At 56.0% G+C, this 21,319-nt stretch overlaps 1 protein-coding gene across 1 annotated transcript in view; it reads right to left on the bottom strand.

Moving 5' to 3' along the window:
* Positions 1 to 11,580, bottom strand: part of SIM2 (SIM bHLH transcription factor 2) — a 58,833-nt gene extending 47,253 nt beyond the window's left edge. Inside the window, exons 1-2 of the mRNA XM_040585057.1 lie at positions 11,406 to 11,580; positions 2,225 to 2,307 (exon numbers count right to left, since the gene is read on the bottom strand). Coding sequence (XP_040440991.1) covers positions 2,225 to 2,307; positions 11,406 to 11,580 — 258 coding nt within the window. The remainder of the gene's footprint in view (positions 1 to 2,224; positions 2,308 to 11,405) is intronic.
* Between the last annotated feature and the right edge of the window lie 9,739 nt (positions 11,581 to 21,319).

Genomic DNA, 21,319 nt, shown 5'->3' with positions numbered 1-21,319 from the left:
CTGGAAAGTAAATATTACCTGTGTGAGTAAAAACTGAAGTTTAACTTAGTCATACATCATTCATACAAGACAAAATATTATGCTGCAACGGTACAGGTTAGCCAAATCTGGCCATGATTTGGATGCACAACTACCAGTTTGGGGGTACCTTGATCTTTCAGTGCTCAATTTGAGGCGTTTTTTCAAAAATATCTGATGTCCTTTGTCAAAAAGTATCCATTGTCTCTAAAACAGTTTAGGAAGCTTTGATCAACACATAAGTATGAACATCATTGGAAAATGTATTTGGAAAAGAAAAATAATTTTTACAGTACACACATAAAGAAATGTCTATTTTAATTCATCTTTTAAGTTACTGAATCAGGAGAAAAGCAATAAAGACCTGTATGCTTCATGGTCTCACAGTGCTGCCCCAATAAGAAAATATTCCAAATTATTCTCTGGCCTACTAACGATTCTGCAGCATGTAATTGAAACCAGATTATTCTTTGCCTTTAGTTTTTTAACTTTTTTGAAACATAAATTAAATTTTGTGGAAGTATTATAATGGGAAATAAATTATTGCATCCCTTAGCCATAACTTTGCTTTTAAATACTGTCATTTTGCAATTGCTCTACACAGTATTATAACTAAAACCGTGCTGATGCTTCCATTACTGCATTGTACAGTGCAGTAGCTCTCTTTCTTGTACAGAAAAGCACTCTGAAACTGAAACATCACATGTAAGGTTTCAGTCTAAGAACCCTTGAAAGAAGTTTACAGTAAATGTGGTTTTACTAAAATGTTAAGCATTCATAATTCAGAAATAACTGAACTGTAAAAGGAGTATTACAGGTGATTAGCATATGTTACTTAAGCTCATTTAATGCCAGACAAAATGTGAAATAGCTCACAGGGAGAAGCAAGTGCAACAACAGTGATTTTTATGACGCAACTATGTATGTGTTTTCTAGGTAGACTAGTGATTCCGAAACAGCTGATACATCAGCTGCTTGGAACAAAACGTTCAAGGCTAGAAATACCTCCTCGTGAGATAATACTGAACTTTTATCAATCTCCATTTACTGTACGCGGTCGGTACCGAACCAAATCGCTCTCTGTGGAAGTCCCTTCGCCTCAGGAGGGCGGACGGCGTTTTGCCGGGCTGCAGGTCGGACGGCCCGGCGCAGCCTCCGCGGCCAGCCCGCTCGGGCCCGGGGGGGGGGACAGCCGCCTCAGGGGGCTGCACACGGCCCGGAGGCCGCGGCGCGAGGCGGGAGGGCGGGCGCGGGAGCCAACGGTCGGGGCGCGAGGCCACCGCCGGGGCTCGCCCCGAACGCCACCGGGGCTGGCGGGGACAAAGGTGGGCCAGGCCTCCCGGCGGCTGGGCGGGGGGAGCGGTCACAGACCCCGAACAGGGTTTCTGTTGAGGTTTTCATCCCCAGCCGAGTGAAAACAGCCCCGGCTCTGTGACCAGGAATTAACCTCCCACAATAAAAACGGCCGTTAAATGATTACGGTTTACTAGGTCTTTAAAATCGGGGGAGAAAACCCCTTGCTGTATTAAGTTCACATATAAAAAAAAAAAAAATGGAGCTAAGCGTAACTACTCTTTTTTTTCTTTTCTTACGGCTGGCACACACGCCCCAGCTACGACTTCCTAAACTCTCCTACGCGGGGGGAACCCGGAGGAATTCCAGAGCGGATCGACGGGATTGCGAACAACGGTGTTTCCAGGTGCTAACGTCCGCGGGAGATCTGACCCAGATGTTCGCCCCCCGCCTCGGGAGCTCTGCGCTCCCTCACGGGTTCCTCCTCCCGAGTCACCGGCGGAGAACGACGGTCGCCAGTGCCCGGCACCCCCCAGCCCAAAGGCGCTCCCCGTTGCCGCTGGCCGGGGCTGCCTGCGGGACACCCCAGCAGCCCCGGGCCGCCTGGTTATCGCTCTTACTGCTGGGAGACACTTTGCGTGCGCAGGGAGCCGATCAGCGCCACGGCGAGCTGTTACTTCTGCTAGTATCAAGGGCCAAAGAAAAACAAACAACTCAAAAAGCTGCTGAGGTGGTTGGTGTTTTTTCTCCCCTCCCAGCCGGTGCAGGCTCGGGATAAGAGGGACGCTTCGCCCAGGCTCCTCTCGCCGTGCCGGGGAGCGGAGGAAGAGGAGGAAGAGGCGGGCGGCTGATCACACCGCAAAACCAGGCTGCCGATGCGCAGCGCGTACGGCAGGAGGAAGGCGTCCACTACCTGAAGCAAATGGGATCCCAGCTCCATGGCCACGTTATCCAGGGGCCCTATCCTGCTCGGCTGTCCCCAGGCGTCGCCCAGACCTGCAAGGCAACCAAGGAGCTGGTTAGAGCGGGAAGCGGAGCCGGGCCCGCCCTGCCTCCCCGACGGGACGCGCACTGTCCCCAACCCGCCCGCTCTCCCCCTTCTCCCGCGGGGAGCGGGCCAGGCCGCGGGGTGGGGGCTCACCACGTGGGAAAGGCCGAGTCCCTTCTACGCACACTCTTGGGAAGAAAACTGCTCTTTTTCTGGAAGTCCCTGCCAGGGCACCCGCGGACGTACCCTCTCCCTCCCCGGAGAGCCGTCCGCCCTCGAGCGCACCCTCAGGGACGCGCCTGCCCCCACCGCTTCCCCCCGCCCGCCGTGCCGGTACCGTCCTACCAGCAGCACCGTGCCCGTCCCCACTTCCCCCGCGGACAGGACGAGGGAACACCGGTCACACACTGAGGACCCGAGGGACGAGCCGCAGAGGAGGCAGGCGCGGAGCAGCCAGCCTGACCGCAGCCTTGCCAGGCACAGCCCGGCGGGGTTCCCACACGGAAGGCACAGGGAGCTGCGAGACATCCCCTGTCTTCAGTTAGTGCCGGGCCACCGGCGCGGCCCCCCCACCGCCCGCCACTTCTGCCGCTGGCCAGCGGGCTGGGCGGGAGCGCAGCTTGCGCAGGGGTGCCGGTGCCGGCGACCCCCACGCTGGCCAAGGCGGGTCCCGGCTGGGGAGGGGGCTGAGGCTGTTGAAAAGGGCCGGAGCTCAGTAGGGGAGAAATTGCCCCGACGGCCTCGTCACCTGTGCACAGGCGGGACCGAGCAATTTGCCGGCGCAATTGCACAGCTTCGCCGCCCCGCACCGCCCCTGCCTGCGGCCATCCGGGCCCCGGCCGAGCCCCGGCCCCGCCGCTCCGCCATAGCGCTGTCCGGCGGGGTGGGGGCAGCCCGTGTGCCCTGCTCTGCCTTGGTGACAGCGAAAGGTTATCGATGGAGCTGTGTTGGGGGGACTTGGGGGGCGCTGGCCTGGGGTTCATTTGTTTGTTTTTAATTTCCTCCACGCAAAGAAGGGTTGTACGAGCTCCCCGGTGGAGCTGGTACCACTACCCGCGCCAGCGGAAGAGCTGGAGATTCATGTCGGCACCTGACGGCAGGCTCTGCAGCGTGCCATTACCCTCAGGAGCGCACAGATGGCGGGGGAAGGAAGGGACGGGACCGCATCCGTTTAGTGTCTTCTTTTTGGAGAGAAAGGACAGCCCTTGGGGCTACAGCACCGCTTCTGAGAGGACCTGGAGCCCGACGGGTGTCCCGCCCGTGCCGGCCTGCAGGATACAGGCGCTGCGGGAGGGCCGGTGCCGGGTGAAAGGCGGGGATGCTCGGGGCTGCCAGGCCGGCTGGGCTGGCGGCGGGGCTGGCGTCGACGGCTCCACAAACACCCTGGCTCACTGCGGCCGGGGGTCCCTCCTGTAGCGTTTCGCGTGGACACACATGCGTGCGATGGATGCACAGCCCTGCACCCTTCAGCCCGGACAGCCTTCAGTGTCGCTGCAAACCGATGTGCAGCCATAAAACCCAGCGCCGCGTTTTCCTCTGGTGCCCTCTCACCGACCAGGTGCTTTCAAAGAAACCTCCCGCCGCAAGCTTGCCGGGGGCAAAGGCCGCTGCAGCGGGCGCCCCGCTCGGCTCCGTTACGGGAGGGAGAAGCGGCTGGCACCCAGGCGGAAAGCCCTGCCCTGAGCTGCAGCTCTGGAGCGTGTTTCTAAACGCTCCGGCCGAAGCCCTCCCTGATCCGCCTATCCGTTGGCCGTGTGTCCGCAGGTAGCCCTGGTCTAGAAACGATGAGAACCTTTCCCCCCGTTCTTGGGGCCTCCCTCGAGGTGGACAGGATCTCCCGCTGGAGAAACGGGGGTCGGCAGAGAAGGACGCGTGGAGAAGCGCGGCTGCCCGCGGTGCCTCCCCGCGCGTTTCGCCTCCCGGTGTCAGCGGAGCCTGGCCCCGCGCCCCGCTCCAGCCGGGCAAGCACAAAGGAGCCTCTGGCTCTCAGCTCCAGGCAGGGCACCGGGGACCTGGGCCGTCCCTGAAACCTCCCTCCCAGCGTCGCAAGACACTAACAGCACCCGAGGTCAGTCCCAAGAAGGCGTTTGCCTCCCCAGCCCGTGACAGCGGCTCCGCTCCGGCTGCCCCAGCGGGTCTCTCCAAACCGCGCCGCAGAAGGGCACGGTGTGCGGCTGCGCTTTCTCGTGAGGAGGGCAAGGACACCTTCCCTTGGCCAAGAGGCAGGTTTGACCACGCTTTGGGAAACTTTCTTTGAAGAACAAACGAAAAGTCGCACTTTTCTACGTCGTTTCCCAACTGGCAGTCTGGAAAAGGCTCCTAAACTTCCAAGGACCTCGCAAAGACATCCTGCAGCCCCTTTTCCGAGACGGTGACAAATGGAAACGGCAGTCCTGGTGCTGCGTGGCTTGCCTTTATTTCGATTTACTTATTGCAAATCTTGAAACATGGTATTGGAACCCTACAAAGGGGGTTGTTACGCATAGTGGTTTAAAAACCGTCCTGAAACGAGCCTTAACTTTCCAAAGGACGAAGCAGATTTACTTCTTGAGCAGCTCACGAAGAAGCTTTTCAAGAACGAACGGTATCTCTGCCACACCCGTGCGTGGCAATCTGCTCCGTCCTGTCCATCACGACTGGGCCAGGTACCGTTTCACGGCACCCCTAAAATCTCCACTATTTTTGAGGTTCTTTCCTAACCCGGACTAAAAAAGTCACTGCCGCAGATTTGTTCCCTTTGAAATTCTAAATTGGAGTTGCAATTGCGAACTCGCATCAAACGTAAAGCGTCTGGTGGATCAGCCTGGCATTCGTCTAAGCCTACTTTAAAGCCGATGATTTTATCATTTAATCCACCAGCAGATCGCTTTAAAGGTGGAAACGAAACGAATAAAACCTTACGTTCAGATAAAGGACTAACGCCCGTTAACCTGTCTTCCGAGAGATCAGCAAACGCGCAGCGTACGTCCTGTAAACATATGGATGCAATAGACTCAGACGAGCTGCTCCTGCCCAGCCAGTAAATAACGCACATTTTCACTCACTGGACTGGAGCGAGGCCAAAAGAGCTGCCGATACAAAGCCAGCGTTTCCTGCATCGCTTAAACGCGGTGGGAGTTTGCTGGGGTGGCCTCGGCCGGGAAGGGGTCACCGACGGAGAAGGCTGTCGGGTCTCCGACACGGCTGTGCAGCCGGTGCGGGACCGGACAGGTCATTTCGAAGGAAACGTTATTAAATGCCCCCTTGCAGCACGAATTACCTGCGACGCTGGCCCAGAAAGCGACTTCGCGGCGAGCAAGCGAGTAGCTGGAGCATCCTTACTACAAAAGCTTGGGACGCCCGTGGGGGTGGGCCTGTCTCCCGAGCGCAGCCCCTTTGCCGTGCCAGAAGGTAGGGGTTCGCCTGCAGCCAGCGGCTTGGGGCGACTCCGGCCGCTGCCGGTAGCGCACAGCCCGGGGAGCCGAGGCCGGGCTCAGTGGCAAAGCCCGCCCCGGAGGGCAGGAGCTGGCACGGCGAAGCGCTGCCTGCGGGGAGGGCGACTTGCCGGTCCCAGGAGCAACCTCTTCTTTCCTGGCACCCCGCCGTCGGCAAACATGGATGAGATGAACCCTTCTCCTTGTTTGCGCTCCGTTTACTGGTGTCTGTAACGACCGCTGGTCCGGACGAGGACCGTGCCAGGAGGGCAGGACGGGCACAGCGGGATGCCTGGCAGGCGACGCGAACGGGCAAATAACCGGCCCTAATCGCAGTTGTGCCCGCCCGCCGCTCCGGGCAGCGGGCGGCAGGTTCAGCTCCGACAACGGCGTCCCAGGGGCAGAGAGGGGGTTTTGCACAGGCACCCCAAGGTACGTGCTACTTTTGCCATTGAAAGACGCGGGGTTCTCACACAATGCGTCCCCGTCCCTTCGGCAAACCCGGGCACGACTTCCTCCCCACCGTCTTTTGACATCGCTGAGTGTTTTTCAACGTACCTCAACATTCACTCTGTACCATTTCCCAGTTTCCAGGGAGGGGGATGACTTAAACTGTAATAAGATCTAGAAATCTTGAAAACAACTCCCACCTTTGCTCTCCGAATGTATAAATTCGTACATACACACGTTTGAAAGCCCGGTAGCTTTTCTGCTTGGGATTCTGCTAAAAGAATTACTTAGCGATGTATTATGTGAAGTATCGGATTGCCCTGTAACTTGGAGCATTTCCTTTGTGTCTACTGTACTGTTCCCCAGCTCCCACGGGGCGCCTGGTGCCCCCCGGTTCTTCAATCGCCATCCTAACCTGGGTCAACTACAAGCGCCGGGATTTTCAGCGCCGCCTCTCCTGGGGGATGTTTTTCCCTAGTGCAGTTGTGCCTCCCTCGGCCGGGAGAGCAACGGGGAACCTACCGGGGGGGCGGCGGGCTGCCAACCGGGGCCGGGGCGGAGGCCCTTGCTCTCCGTCTAGCTTTGTCTCCCTCGTTTAGGCGAGGCCCAGGGTTGGATGGGGAGGGGGTGGCCTGTCAGCCCGTAAGGTGAGGCAGACAGCGGGGGTCTGGGCGAGGGGAAGAGCTGACATCTCACCCTAAGCCCCGTCTGGAGCAGGGGGCCAAGTATCTCAGCCCCGACGGCACGGAGGATAGCATCGCTTGACAGGCGGGGCCGAGGGGCCGGGCTCGGTCTGGAGCCGACGGGGAGTCCCCAGCCTTGGCGGGGGTAACATCTAGTCGGCGGGGGAGGCTCCGAAGCCGGCGTCGCTTTGGGAAAGAGCAGGGCTGCGTTAGCTTGATTTCGGCAGTATCGGCAGGGATGTGCCGGGCCGCCCGCCTCCTCTCTGCGGGCTTCAGCGTCACCGGCTGGGAAGGCAACCGAGGGCTGGGCGATGGGAGCGACGGACGTAAGGATCAAGACTTTAGTTGGGGGAGGGAGGGGGGAGAAAAAAAAGAAAAGAAAAGGGAAAAGGCCAAGTCCCAGAGAAAAAAAACCCAAACCAACCACCAACAAAACCGCCCTCCAGGACACCCGGACAAATTCAAACCCGGCTCTTCTCGGCGAGCCAGGAACACCGGGTCACGTTATCAGGCCCGAAAGCCGGCTCAAGGCAAACGGCGAGGTCCCGGGCAGAGCCACAGCCACCGGGGCAGTGACCCCCTTCCTCCCGCGCCCCCTGCCTCCCTCCCTCCCCGCCGGCGGGAGAGGCCGGAGCGACCCCGCCGCCGCTGCCGCCCGTCCCCGCACCGCCCGGCTGCCGGCTCCCGCAGCCTGGGAGCGGCTGCGCAGCTCCAGGGAAGCCCTAACGGCACTTTTGTTTTAGTAAAGACCGTTAATGCCACACTATTAGCGGTTACTACAATAGAGGCACGGTTTTGAAGAGGGATTACTCACGCCGTCAGCTCGGGCTTTATTTATTTAATGAGCCTCTTCCTCGTGCGTATGAAAATTAGATGGAATAGCTGCAATTCGCCTTAATTTTCTTAAAATATACATTCACGGCCAGGTTTAAATAGGGACCGAAAAGTCTGTGTACTCCTAGGAATTTCTATTGTCTGCGCCTCGGAATAAGGGAGAAGTCTAAAATCTACCGCTCAATCGTTTTATTCAGATCATTTTGTATAGCGCACATTATCTTTTGTGTCACTGATTATTTAGCTCGTTCCCACCAAGTTTAAACATGCATAAATGTGCAGTTTTATAGTCAGTTTTGGAAACTGCGTCCGGGATGGGGGCGGAAGAGTGTCACAATCTAACCAGTCTGCCACAGCCGGGGGGCAGAGAATCGCGGATTTAAAATGCGATTTATTCTCTCGTCTCTTTCTTCCATTAGCTCATTTTCAGGAAAAAAAATTAAAAATACAAATACTGACAGTCAAGACAAAAGAAGCCCCGTGGTGTATTTTTGTTCTACAGTAATAAATGCCTTGGCAAAAAATCAAAACACAAGAGAAGACAATGTTACAGAGCAGGAGCCTGGGGGAGGCTGTAGGTTGCTGTCTCCTGGACCTTAATTCATTAATCTGAAGGCCAGAGTGAAACCGCACGGCATAATCTGTGATATCGGAGCACGAAATTGTGCCTTCCAGGGCTTCCACTTTGAGGGCAGGAAGGAGCTGGAATATAAATCTCCTTTCACTCTCACTTCTTGGAGCCTGACTGGGCGCCTCCGAGGGGGGATCTGTGAATTCAGTCCAAAACGTGCATCTTCGGGAAAACCCTGGCCGGGGTGAGCAGGGGGAGACCCATCTGAATCCCCTTACAAGCCCTGTCGAACCCTGGGACCAGACACCTCGGCGAGGGTCCCACGCTTTGCCTAAACTGTGTGTCAGTTCGTTCTGGTTATAAAGCAGTGATGTGGAGGGGGGGTAGAGGGGAAGCCATCCACTGGAGTTTTTAAAAACACAGCTCGCTTTCTCTCTCTCTTTTCCCTTGCAGTCTAGACAGAGCTGGAAGCCAGTTTTATAGCTTGACAACAATTCTGATCACGCTGGCTGCAGCTACCCCGGGCCTAGCAAGCACGCTGGAGGCGTCTCACGCCTGCCCCCCCGCCCCCCGCCACCGCGGGCTGGGACAAGTAAACTCCCTTCAGCCTTACGGGGGTGATGCCACGGTGCCGGCCGGGGCGGCCCGGGGCGCTGGACCCGCGGCGGCGGCCGCTTCGGGGGCGAGTCCCGGAGGAGTGCCGTCGGCGCAGCTCCCACTGCCCCGGGAGCAGAGGCCGGCGGGTGGCAAGGGGACCCGTTACGTGCCCATCTTTATTTCAAGCCCCAGGACCTGGGACGTGGGTGTCCTCGCCCCTCCGCACGCCCACTCCCCGCCCCCCCCCCCCCGCCCCCCCAATTCGAGTCCAGCATGCTCTAAGGGGCAGTTTCCCCAGGTCTTGCTGCCCCAGAATTCAAGATACCGTGCTGGGCAGCACTCTCGGGCTGCTAAGTTTCCCCTCCTCCCCTCCCAGTACAGCCAGCTGGAAATCACCAGTCGGGTATGGGAAGGGAAAGGACTCTCCCTCCCCTCCTTCCGCAGACAAATCCCGAGGGAAAGGGAAGTTAGGGTACTGCAGGACTGTGCCGTTGGGCAGCCCCCCCACCCGGCACCAAACGCAGCCGGCGGGGGAGCGGGCACTGCCCGCAGCCGCGTCTCTCCGGCTCCCCCCGGTACCCTCCACCCTCCCAGACACCGAGCGCACTGCTCGGAGACCGGACGCGGTTATTTCCCCGGCCTGTCATCTCTGGATGCAAAGCTTTGGTTTTAAATATATTTCCATCCGTACTTAAGACGATGAAAGATCAGGAATTCGCTGTATGCATTTAAACGTTGTTCTTAATAAGCAGAGTGTGCGGAAGCGCACGCCCGGCCTGTTTAAGGAAGACAGACACATAAAGCACACCCGAGCAGTGGGTATAAACCTGCTCTCGGGGTCGTCTTGTGGCTCTTGAGCACCAGCAGGGCTGGAAAATCAGGGACACATCCAGCAGCATCTCGAAACTTGCCACTTTTCTTCCCTCCCAAATCAAAGCCATTCGGGGACATGCTCCCCAACCAGGGCCGGCGAGCGGCCCCCCGAAATTACGACGCTCTATTTCTCATCGGGAAATTGCCCGATGGGAGATAACGGCTGGAAATTGCAGCGGAGCGAGCTCCTCACTTCCCCTTGCCCCGCTAACTCGGTGTGCTTCGGGAGGGCACGCTAAAGGAGCCCTGGCGTTCTTGTAGCACGGCTCGTGCTTGCTCTCGAAATTACTGAATTAGATGGCCATACGGTAAGCTTTTCTCGGTTTGGGAGTGGGTTTTTTTCCACTACCCCACCTTATTTTTTTTTTCCAGCCTTTTAATAATACTGCTTAGAAACCGCGACGGAGAGCAGACCTTCCACTCCGGAATTTGCTAATTCCTTCACCCCCGCTCTCCGTCCGGAGAGGCACAAACAAATGACAAAGGGGGGAGCTGGGCTTTATTTAGCTACCCGCAGACACTAACCAGTGTTTCATTTCACGTCTCCCATCAGCTCAGCGGCGGCACGGAAAGAACGGGCGGCCGACGGCTCCCGGTGGGTGCCGGCCGGCCGCTTCCCCTCGCCCAAGGCGGCCCCAGCTCTGCCTCCGCCCGGCGCTCGGGGTGAGGTGCCAGGCAGCCCGGAGGGTGCTTTTTAACCAAAGCCCGGCGCAAGGAGAGAGCCGTGTCCGCCCTCGTTGCTGTCTGTCGCCGAGAAGAGTTACGAGGGCCACCGCCGGCCCGCAGGGCCCCGGCTCCGCACGGCCCCGGCCGGGGAGCAGCTGGGTCCCGGCCCCGCTCGGGGGCACGGGGGGCTCGGACTGGCCCTCCCCGCTCTCCTCGGCCCCAGGAGAAGGCGGAGGGCCTCGCTGAGAAGCCGACGCACCTTATTTCCCAGCCTGCTTCTCTACCTCCAGAAAACTAACCAAAACAAAACAGTAACACCCACGCTGTTTTTCTTTCCCCGAGGCCGTGCCCGGGCACAGGCAGGAGCGCCGTGCCGAGGGGCCTCCCCCAGGGGCCGGGGCGGCTGCCTCCCGGGGCCGCGGGCGCCGGGCACGGCACAGGCGAGCGGAGCCCGCTCTTTTCGGGACGGTGCCCCCCGAGCAGACGGAGCCGAACGGGCAGCAAAGGAGGAGCGGGAAGAGGGTGTGTGTGTTAACCAGAGGGCTTTGCCGCCCCCGCCGCCGGCCGGGCTGCCCGCCCCCGCTCCGCCGCCAGCCCGGCGCAGCCACCGGCCGGGGTCCCCCCGCAGTCCGCAGCCCGGACGCGATTCCCGGGGGGTCTCGGTTTCCTACGTGCGACTGAGGCGAGCTGCTCTCGGGTTTAGGTCTCGCAGCACCAGAGCTGCTACTTGCAGCCCGCCCTACGCGCGCCACCCCGGCGGCAAGCCTGGGCTTTCCGCTGCCTCCCCTTCCCGGGAAGCGGGCTCCTTCCCACCGCCGGCCGCTTTTCCCTCTCTCGCCTCTCGTTTGCCACCCGGTGCGGGGATCCCTGCAAGCACCCCTCCCCCCTTCTTCCCAGGACGTAGAGGCGTTGTGGGCTCGTCTCGGGGTCGCCCCCCCCCCCCTTTTCGGGCCGCAGTGCTGCCCCGTCCCTCCCGTGCGGGCCGGGCGGGAGGCGGATGCCCCCCCCGGGGTGGTTACCTTCGGGGAAGACGGCTCGCATTTTCAGGTAGCTGGTGGTGAGGCGAATGATGGACGCCTTGTCCAGCTGGGAGGTGATGGCCGAGGGCAGGGGCAGGAGTTTAGCCAGTTCGTAGAATTCTCCATTTTCTTTTTCCCGTCTAGTCTTTGCCGCGTTCTTGGATTTTTCCTTCATCGCGACTACTGCAAGGCGAAGATGACACTGGCATATTAGACCCGATTCTTCCGAATTGCAGGGGGCATGGATTTCGGCTTCAGAGTTAGTATTTTCGTTTAAGGAAGGGAGGGAGGGAAATCACCCAAATCAAACCAAACCAAACCAAATCAAATAACAATAATAATAAAAAGTAAAAAGGAGAGAAAAAAGGGGGAAAGGGGAGGGAAAAAACGGCCAAGCCAACCAAACAAAAACAACACCAACAGAAATGGTGCGAGGAGGGGGGAGGCGATGTCTGAGCCACAACCACGACAGGCAAGCTGCTCGGGAGGAGGCAGTTCTGCTCTGACCCTGCAATATCTAGGGCTGCGAAACCGAGACTGAAAGACCTACACGAACCACGGTTCTCTGCCTGCAGCTGGAATCGGACCTTCTCCTCAGCGGGGAGCAAACCACTAGGTTCCCTTCACTGAAGGATTTCTTCTACTCAATCCTTGCCCGTACAAATATAATAATTAAAAAAATATTAAAAATAGAGCGTCCACGCAAGAAATCATTGGGTTAAGCAGGCTGAACCATTTTTGGACACTTTGCCTTTAAAAAAATAAAAAAAAAAAGAGTGGAAGGACCGCGTTGCTCGTTTATCGAAGTGCAAAATGATATGGTCCCGGAGCCCGAGGTCCCGAGGAGACGACGAGCCGGCGAGGCAGCCCCCTGCTAAACCAAAGTTACAGCCGGTGCGTAGGGAGCTGATGGCTGGAGCGCTCCGAAATCACAAGCTCGCATTTCCTTCAGACGCTTCCCTCTCGGCCGGCTCTCGGCGGGCGGCGGCTGGTCTTGCGGTAGAAAGACGCTTTTCCCCGTCCCCGGGGGGCTGCTTCAGCGCCGGGGCGCGGGGGGCGCCGAGCCCCGCAGGGCGGCGGCGGGGCCGGGCTGGCGGCGGGGCTGCGGGCTCGGGGGGCTGCTGGCCGCGGGGCTGCTCCTGCCGCTCCGGCCGCTGCGCCCAGCTCCAAATGTGGTTCTCATGCGGAGTCAAATTAAAGGATCCGTTTTCCTCGGGACCAGTGCCACTTCAGCGTTGTCTCTTTCCAAACAAGTCCGAGCGCTGGCAAAGGCGTGGGATTGATTTTGTTGGGTTTATTTATTGGGGTTCCCTCCCCCACCACCACCTTTAAAGAAAAAGAATTTGCAAGATCAGGAATTGTTTCTTTTCTTTTTCTTTTTCTTTTTTTTTTGTGTCACTTATTTAAAGAGCAGAGCGGTGGCTCTTTCGCATAGACATGCCTTTCAAAGGCAAAGGGAGGGTTTGCTACATTCACCTCCCGCAAGGAGCAGCTAGCCTCACCATACGGCAAGGATCGAAGGTAAAATTCCCCTCATCTCGGAAATCCTAGCCGCCACGCTCCTCGCCTGAAAGCACCGATATCTCCGCTTTTTTTTTTTTTCCTTCCCGTTTTCTTTTTTTTTTTTTTTTCTTTTCTTTTTTTCCCAGGGGCAGAAGGAGCTCTGAAGTGGACCTCTCGGTTAATTCTTTAGCAAAGGCTGCAGAAAGCCAGGAGAGCCTCAAGAGGGGAGGGGATAACGTATCCGTGACGTGTCCTCCCGCGCAGCGCCCTCCGAGGGACCCAAATACAGAGGAGCCAGAAAAGAGCCGCAATTAGCACTTGGGATGGGACGGGAGGCCGGGGCGGGGGGAGCCGGGGGCGGGGGCCGTTTTGCTGTGGCAGCCAGAGCCCGCTCCCCACGACCTCCCTAAGCGGCCCCGGAGCACCGGCGGGGACCCGCCACCCCCTTGGCCCGTAACCTGCCGTCTCTCACGTACACTCTTGATGCACCGGCCGTGACCCCGCGGCGCCGGGGGGGGACCTCGTACCCCCAACCCGACCCTCCTTTACCAGACCCACTGCACCGCCATTAAGTCACCCGAGCATTTTGCCCAGCTGTTTCGGCGCTGGGTAAAAGGGGCTGAATGTACCTGCCTGCATACACATACACGTGTGTGTGTGCGCGCGTGTATCACATATACGCAGACATACGTATATATAGGACACATTTATACTATTAATAGCGAATATATATATAAAATATTTTTTGCATATACATTATATCTATTTTGCATATACATTACTTGTGCATATGTATGGATATATGCATGTCCGCACATGAGTACAGTTACAATCGCACGCAGACACACACGCACACGTTCACACATGGCCCCTCGCACTGCCGGGTGCGGGAAGAGGCGAAACGCGGGGCTGAGCCGCAGAGGGGCCGCGGTCGCTGCCGAGGGGCCCCGCTGCACCGCAGACCGCCCCGCCGGTGCCGGACCGGCAGCCGCTGTTCATCAGCCCCCGACGTGACTCTGCGCTGCCCGGTGGGCCACCGATGACCAGGGGTTAATCCCGGAGCAGCCGAAGAGGCTCTCCGGGGAAAGGTGAAGGAACCTCCCGAGCGCTCGGGTTTCGCCGGCCGCCGCCGGGCCCCCTCCTTCCACTCGGCGGAGGCAGAGCGGAGCAAGGCGGCGCTCACGGGGATCGGGGCCACCTTTACAGAGGTTGTCACAGCGCCGGCTAAAACAAGAGCGATGCCCAGGTTCCCCCCCCCCCCCCCCCCCCCCCGCCAGCGTCATGTCCCGATCCGCAGGATTAACCCCGGCCCGGGCAGGACCGCGCCGTGGCCGGCGGGGCTTTGCCGTGGCCCCGACCCGACGGGGTACCCCGCGCTGTTGCGAGAGGCACGGGCGTGGGGACACTCTCCTACGGGGACCCGGCCCTGCCCAGCGGCCCCTTGCAAGCGGCCGTCCCGCGGGCCAGCTGCGCACGGACACACGTGGCTCCAGCACCCTTCCGACCGTGCGCGGGGAGCTGGGCTGCGGCCGCCCGTTAAAGCAACGAGGAGAAAACCCTCGGTGCGGGGAAAAGTAGGGACCAGGCAGAGCGGCGGGCAGAGCCCGGCGAGGCGCCGCTCCACAACCGCGGCCGTGGGGAGGGTACCGAGGGGGATGGGATCCCCCGTTTGCAAAACACAATGCACCGGTCCTTAATAATAATCCCCGGGAGAGGCCTGGCCGGCGGGCGAGTGTGTTTGCTTAAGCTCGCCCGCCTCTCTGTAATTATCCTATTACAGCATAAAGGGCCCGGCCCAGCGTTGTCGAGGGAAAGGCCACGCTCTTTAACCTCCCCGCCGCCGGCGGAGGCCCCGTCTCCGCGAGCGGGACTTGCGCGGCCCCCCGCGCCGGCACTGCTGCCCCGGCTCTTCCCTCCCGGGCCGCCCCCGCGGGGACGCGCCGCCGGGGTAAACTGGTTTCTTCACCGCGCCCGGGGGTGGCGAGTGGGGAGGCTGGGGCAAGGGGTGGGGGGAGCGGCGCCCCGATCGGCCCCGGGCCCTGCCCGCTCAGCCGCTTGCCCCGTCCCGTCCCAAATCCGCCCCCCTGCCCTCCCCCCTTCCCCGGCTCAGGTACTCGGTACCGCGCCCGTCCCTTGGCTGGCGCGTCGCGGGGAAAGCGGCGTTGGCGGGGATCGGGCCTCGCCGTCCTGGGTAGGATTCAGGCTAGAGCTGGCTTCCAGGTCAAGGAAAACTGAGCGAAACGGTTGCACGGGGGAGCAGGGGCGGTGTAACCCGGGGTGCCCTCCTGCACTGCCCTTTTTACCCGCAAAATAGGAGCAGCCCTGTACCCCTCCCGCAGGGGCACCTCTTTCATGGGGACACTGGGCGCGGGCTTGGGGACGGCAGATGTTGTCGGCGATGAAACCCGCCGCTATATTTTTCTTTTTACGGAAGCATGCTCCGGCTGGGACCTTTCGCCGAGCAAAACAAACCAAAATTGATCTGAAAAAAAAACCCCAAAAAACCAAACCAAACCCCAAACACCGGTCGAAAAGAAACTTCAGGCTTTCGGGGAAATTCTCAAAATTCAATACAACCTCCACCCGCCGCCGAAACTGGAATCATTAGCAGAGGTAAAAAAAAAAATTATACGGGGGAAAAAGTATTTTTAAAAATGTACATATATATATATATATATGCGGAAAAGTAGCTGTATTTCAAGGCAGGTCCTAACGGGTCCCATACAACGATGGCTAACTCCGAGAAGGAAACTGTCTGGGACGTTTCTGTGTCCTGTAAACAATATATAGGGACGAGCGTTCGGGTCTCAAAGGAAAGCGAGAGGGGAGCACGTTACGTTTCTAACAAATTGCGGTGATTTGTAGAAAAGGCAGGTTGCGAATGTTTGCAACATAATCCCGACAGGAAAAGAAAAATCCCGTTGCGACAAGGGTGGCCCAAACCTGTCGAGGTGGATTCGCAACATTCAGCTCGGAAAGTCCGAGATGGCTGCAGGGACCTTCGGGGAAGGGCTTCCCGCCGTCCGTTTTAATCAGAAACTCCACGCCAGGGCAGAAAATAAGGAGAATAGAAAACGGCAATTAATTATTTAAATATTCAGATCATATTTTAACTGATGCGCTATGTATCGATAATACACGAATTGGGCGCACACGTAAAGCGCTGTTATTTAACAACATTTTTCCTCGGCTCGAGGGGGAAACCCTTCGCCGGGTGGGAGCTCCAGGCAGAACGTCTCTTTCTCAGGTGGGCTGTTTCGCAGGGGGATATTTTGCCCTCCCGCCGCCGCGGGTTTAAACTCGAAACGGAAAACAAAGAGGAAAAAGTGCGGCGAAAAACGGAATTCCACCGCCCCACGACCACGCTCCACCGGCGGCCCCTCCGCCGCCAGTCACGCACCGCCCGGCTGCAGCGCCGGTGGCACCGGGACGTGCGCGGAGGGGCCGGGCCCCGGCGCGTGCGGGGTTACGCGGGAGGGCGCGGAGGGAGGCGCGAGGCGGGGGCGGGCGGGCGGGCGCGCGGCCCGCGCGTGTCCGCGGGGCGCTGGGGACAAGCCCGAGGGGCTGATTTTGCGGCGGCCGGCGGAGGCGAGGTCCCGGGGCGGGCGCTGACGGAGGAGAAGCTTGAACCGGGGGGTGTGAGGGGGTTTAGACCGCCCGGGTTTGGCCCTCCTGGCAGGCGGAGCGGGCCCCGGGGCCGGCTGCCGCCCCTGCGGTGCGCCCGGGTTGGGCGGCCCCCGGCCGCTCCCCTCCCGCCCGCCGCCCCCGCCGCCCAGCCCGCCCGGGCGGCAGCAGCCGGGAGCGGGGGGTTCCAGGGGGCTCCGGGCGCGGTTTGCAGGCGTTGGCGTGTTTCGGCGAGGAAGCAGGGCCCGGGCAGGGGCGGGCGGCGGGCCGGGGCTTGCCCTCCCCCCGTGTCCGTGAAAACGGCCCTGGTGCCACCCGGTCAGGTCTGGCGACAGACAGCCTCGCGGGGCCGTGGCTCTGGTCTGTCCCCTTGGTGTGGTTTCCCTGCGTTTCTCAGTGTCGTGTGCTCGTACAACGCACGCAGCGTCAGAGGGATCCGGGCTGGGGAAAGCGGGGCTGCGGGGCCAAGCACAGTATGGGGCTTAACTGGTGTCTGATGTGCTTAGCTAACGTATTAGCTGTGAGAAATACCACCAAGCTCCTCAGGAAAGAAAATATCATCAGATATTTTAACATTTACAGGCTGTAACATCAGCACTGGTTTGAGCTCAAGATCCAGCAGCGCTTCCCGTCCCCGGAGGAATCCCTTGTATTTTTTTTCCCTGTAACTACTGTTCCCAAGTGTGGATGTACACACACATACGCTCACACACACAAATCCTATAAATGCTAATAAAACAGATTCCTCAGGATTTGTTTAACTTTCCCTGGCATCACAATCTTATATTGATATTCAATGGGGTTACTAGTGTGCATGAGGATTACTAGTTAAGTATGGACCCCAGGAACAACCTTCTAGTATGCCACTTGAACATGTCCTTACAAATAAGTAAGGTAGGAAACGTAAGCATTGACAATACGATTAACCTGCACTGAATACTTGAAAGGAAAAAAGGAAGTTAAATCATGGTGCTAGAATTATTAAACTATGCAGGATTGAGGCCTCCGGTTGCAGGGGATCGTTTTCAGCTCTTTAGTTGAAGCTGTATTACTGCTATTGTCCTGCCTTTGCTGGCCACATGGGACAACGTTTGGCAATCGGACAGAAAATTATTTCTACTGGGCATGAACTGGAAATATCCAGCTGGGGTGTAGATCCCATTTCTAATCAGAGTTGAGGGAAGGAAAACTCAATGCTCTTTCTCGTTACTCAGAATTTTTAGTCTGTCAAAAGTGGCTGAGCTAACTATCCAGAAAAATGCCTGCAGTTTAAAAATGAAATAAGTTGTTTGTTTTATTTTTTCTGTGGAACCAGCAGATCTGTTAATTTTTTTTTGTACGTGATGTAGAGGAGGGTACATGGTATGCATGATGTACAGTGCCTTTACATAATGTGCAGTGATAATACAGGCATGCAACACTGCAGGAGCTGTCAGAGTTGATGGACTGATCCAAATGGATGACATTTGCAAAAATACGTCTAAGTAAAAAAAAACACTGAATGCTCATGTTTGGGTGAGGTTTTCAATTTCAGTTTCCTAAGGAGAATAAAGTTATTTTGTTAAGGCAAAGAATTTTTTTTTTGCCAACTGGACCTGGAGTTTGATGAATTTTCTGAAAGTATTTTCAGAAAACTCAGATAATTGATATTAATTATGATGCCCAAACTTTCATGACCAAACATTTACTTCTGCTCATATAAGCTGCAAACCATATTTCTTTTAACTACAGTAGATAGTTTAAAAGGTGAAAGCTGTCCTTGGGAAAAGGAGAGGGTATGTATCAATCATAGAGAGGAAGCTTCTAGGCTGAGGAAATAGGAAAAACCTAGTAGGAAAAGCACACAGTGGTGCATTTTTGCTCTATCTGTCTGAAAACCTTTGAACATTATGAAAGTCAATGTAAGTATTTTTATTTACTTTTTTAAAGTTATGTTCAGTGACTTGAAGTTGTTTTCTCAGTGGCCATCAGCTCATATGAATAGTGTGACTAATCTAGTGGAGATGAATTATGGATCTGTGTGGAATAGAGGAATTCTGATGCAAAAACATCTCTCTTTTTTGATGGTATTTTATGCTGCTTGGCATTCAATATATTATATAATGGCTGTCAGAAGAACTTTGGTAATACTTTATGGTAAAATTTATAAATACTTTAGTCATGATTTAAAGATGATGAATGGAAAACACTATACATAATTATGTGATGTTTTACTATGTTCTAAGCACATTCATAAGCAAATGTACATGCTCTTATTAACTACTGTACCTTTGATTTGTTGCAACATCCTGATTCAATATTTTTGCATTTGTCTGTTGAATGCTTTGTCGCACATGTAACGGTTTATTTTTAAATAGGTATTTTACCATGTACAGCCAGAGAAATTTAAGTCAAGAATAATCTATTCATGTGGGACTGGGACATTACTGCAAGGGAGTGGGGCTGGAGAAAGGAAGCAGAGGTTCTGGTGAAGGTTGCTTTTGTGCATGTAAGGCCTCAGCCCTGCAAATGAGCATGTATCAGCCCGTCCAAGACGTTAGCTTGAACCGGAGTGGAATACTCACAGCAGTGCAGCCTCAGCGAGGCACAAAAGGCACAGAGAAGAATGGGAAGAAGGGATCTCTCTCCTTATTAGTGTGGTCAGGCTGGTTGGGAAGGTCTAGCACAGGCATGGGAAAAGCAAGCTCAGTTCTTGGGAAACTGGTGGTGTGGTTTCAATGGATGTGATCTCTTTTGGTTCAGAAGGCAGAGCAGAGAACAGCCTCATACCATAGTGCCTTGTTTGAAATAGACTGCAAGTCTCCCAGCCTTCATCCTTGCAGGGTCAAGTCTTTGGGAGTGTGTAAAGGAGCCCACGTGAGCTGATCTCACTGAAGGTGGGATGCAAGAGGTGTTCCTCACCTCTGCTCATGTCTTCTAATATAAAAACAGACAGTTGTTTTCTTCTGGCCACCATGAGCTTCCTCAGTAGCAGTGAGATCAGAAAGTTATGACATTTGGATAGTAATTGCCACAGTGCAGTTACATTTGCCATTAAAACATTTCAAAAGCATCTTGCATGGGCACACATTTGCTTGTATTGGTAACTCACCCCTCAACAAACTCACACCAGCTGGTTTTGTAGCTGAACTGCTGTCAATCAGCAAATGCATGTGAAAGTGAAGTTACTTGCAGTATAGGAACTTGCTGCTATTTCTCATTATTGTTCCCAGCTTTGGCTGTAACTTCGCACGCCTTCTTCCTTTTGTCAGGGTTCATATTATCCAGGTTTCCATGCTTTTATTATGGGAACTTGGGATAGGCTCAATCTTAACTGAACAAAGATGACCTAAGGTCAGTCTCTGTTAACATCGGAAAGATGCTCAGAAGATACTGCCCTCTAAAATGATTGGTTTGACCTTTAGACACCGATCCTGAAATTGGATCCACAAGACCCACCAATACCAAAGAATTAGACACTTCAGTCACTGGATGCCACTTGAATGCGCTTCCAGTTTTGGAGCTTAAGGCCAGACCCAGAAAGGGACTTGGGAAGAATGCAGATGCTGAAGTCTAAAATAGGAATGCTGAGCACTTCCACTCAGTTGCTGGCTACTTATGGACATCTAAAGCCAAATTTTCATCATTTCAGGTCCCCAAACACACCCTCAGTCACACCTCAGCCCCAGCAGACCTAGGAAACAAGTATTTCTTGGTTTCCTTTGGTCTGTGCCCAACACAGTCAATGAATACACCATGAAAATACGCTAAAAGCTTTTTCCTCTCCATGATCAACAGGAGATGTTCTTGTTTTATAGACAAGATAGATCAGTCAGATATGATGGTGAATATCCAGACTCAGTTGCCTCCTGTGTCCAAAGGGATTCAATCACAGGCTTTTGCTGCAGTGGGTTGACCCTGGCTGGATGCCAGGTGCCCGCTAAACCCACTCTGTCACTCCCCTCCTCAGCTGGACACGGGAGAGAAAATATGACGAAAGGCTCGTGGGTTGCGATAAGAACAGGAAGATCACTCACCAGTTACCATCACGGGCAAAACAGACTTGACTTGGGGAAATGTTAGTGTAATTTATTACCTATCAAATCAGAGTAGGATAATGACAAATAAAAACTAGACCTTCTCCCCACCCCTCCCTTCTTCCTGGGCTCAACTTTGCTCCTGATTTCTCTCCCTCCTCCCCCTGTGCAGTGCAGGGGGACAGGGAATGGGGGTTGCGATCAGTTCATCACACGTTGTCTCTGCTGCTCCTTCCTTCTCAAGGGGAGGATTCCTCACACTCTTCCCCTGCTCCAGCACGGGGTCCCTCCCACGGGAGACAGTTCTGCATGAACTTGTCCAGCGTGGGTCCTTCCCACAGGCTGCAGTTCTTCCCAAACTGCTCCAGCGTGGGTCCCTTCCATGGGGTGCAGCCCTTCAGGAACAGACTGCTCCAGCCTGGGTCCCCAGGGGAATCTCTGTTCTGGTGCCTGGAGCACCTTCTCCCCTCCTTCTTCTACTGACCTTGGTGTCTGCAGAGCTGTTTTTCTCACATTTTCTCACTCCTCTCTTCTGGCTGGTGCTGGTGTTGTGCAGTCTTTTTTTTCCTCCTTCTTATATATATTATCCCAGACGTGCTACTACCATCGCTGATGGGCTCAGCCTTGGTCAGTGGTGCATCCTTCTTGGAGTGGACTGGCTGTCAGTCTATTTGACATAGGGTAAGTTTCTAGCAGCTTCTCACAGAAGCCACCCTGTAGCCCCCCTGCTGCCAAAACCTGGCCACACAAACCCAACACAGTTGTCTATAA

The sequence above is a fragment of the Falco naumanni genome, chromosome 2 (genome assembly GCF_017639655.2).
Source record: "Falco naumanni isolate bFalNau1 chromosome 2, bFalNau1.pat, whole genome shotgun sequence".
NCBI classification, from domain to species: Eukaryota; Metazoa; Chordata; class Aves; order Falconiformes; family Falconidae; genus Falco; species Falco naumanni.
The sequence above is the reverse complement of the archived record's forward strand: the minus strand, read 5'-3'. Positions and strand labels throughout refer to the sequence as shown.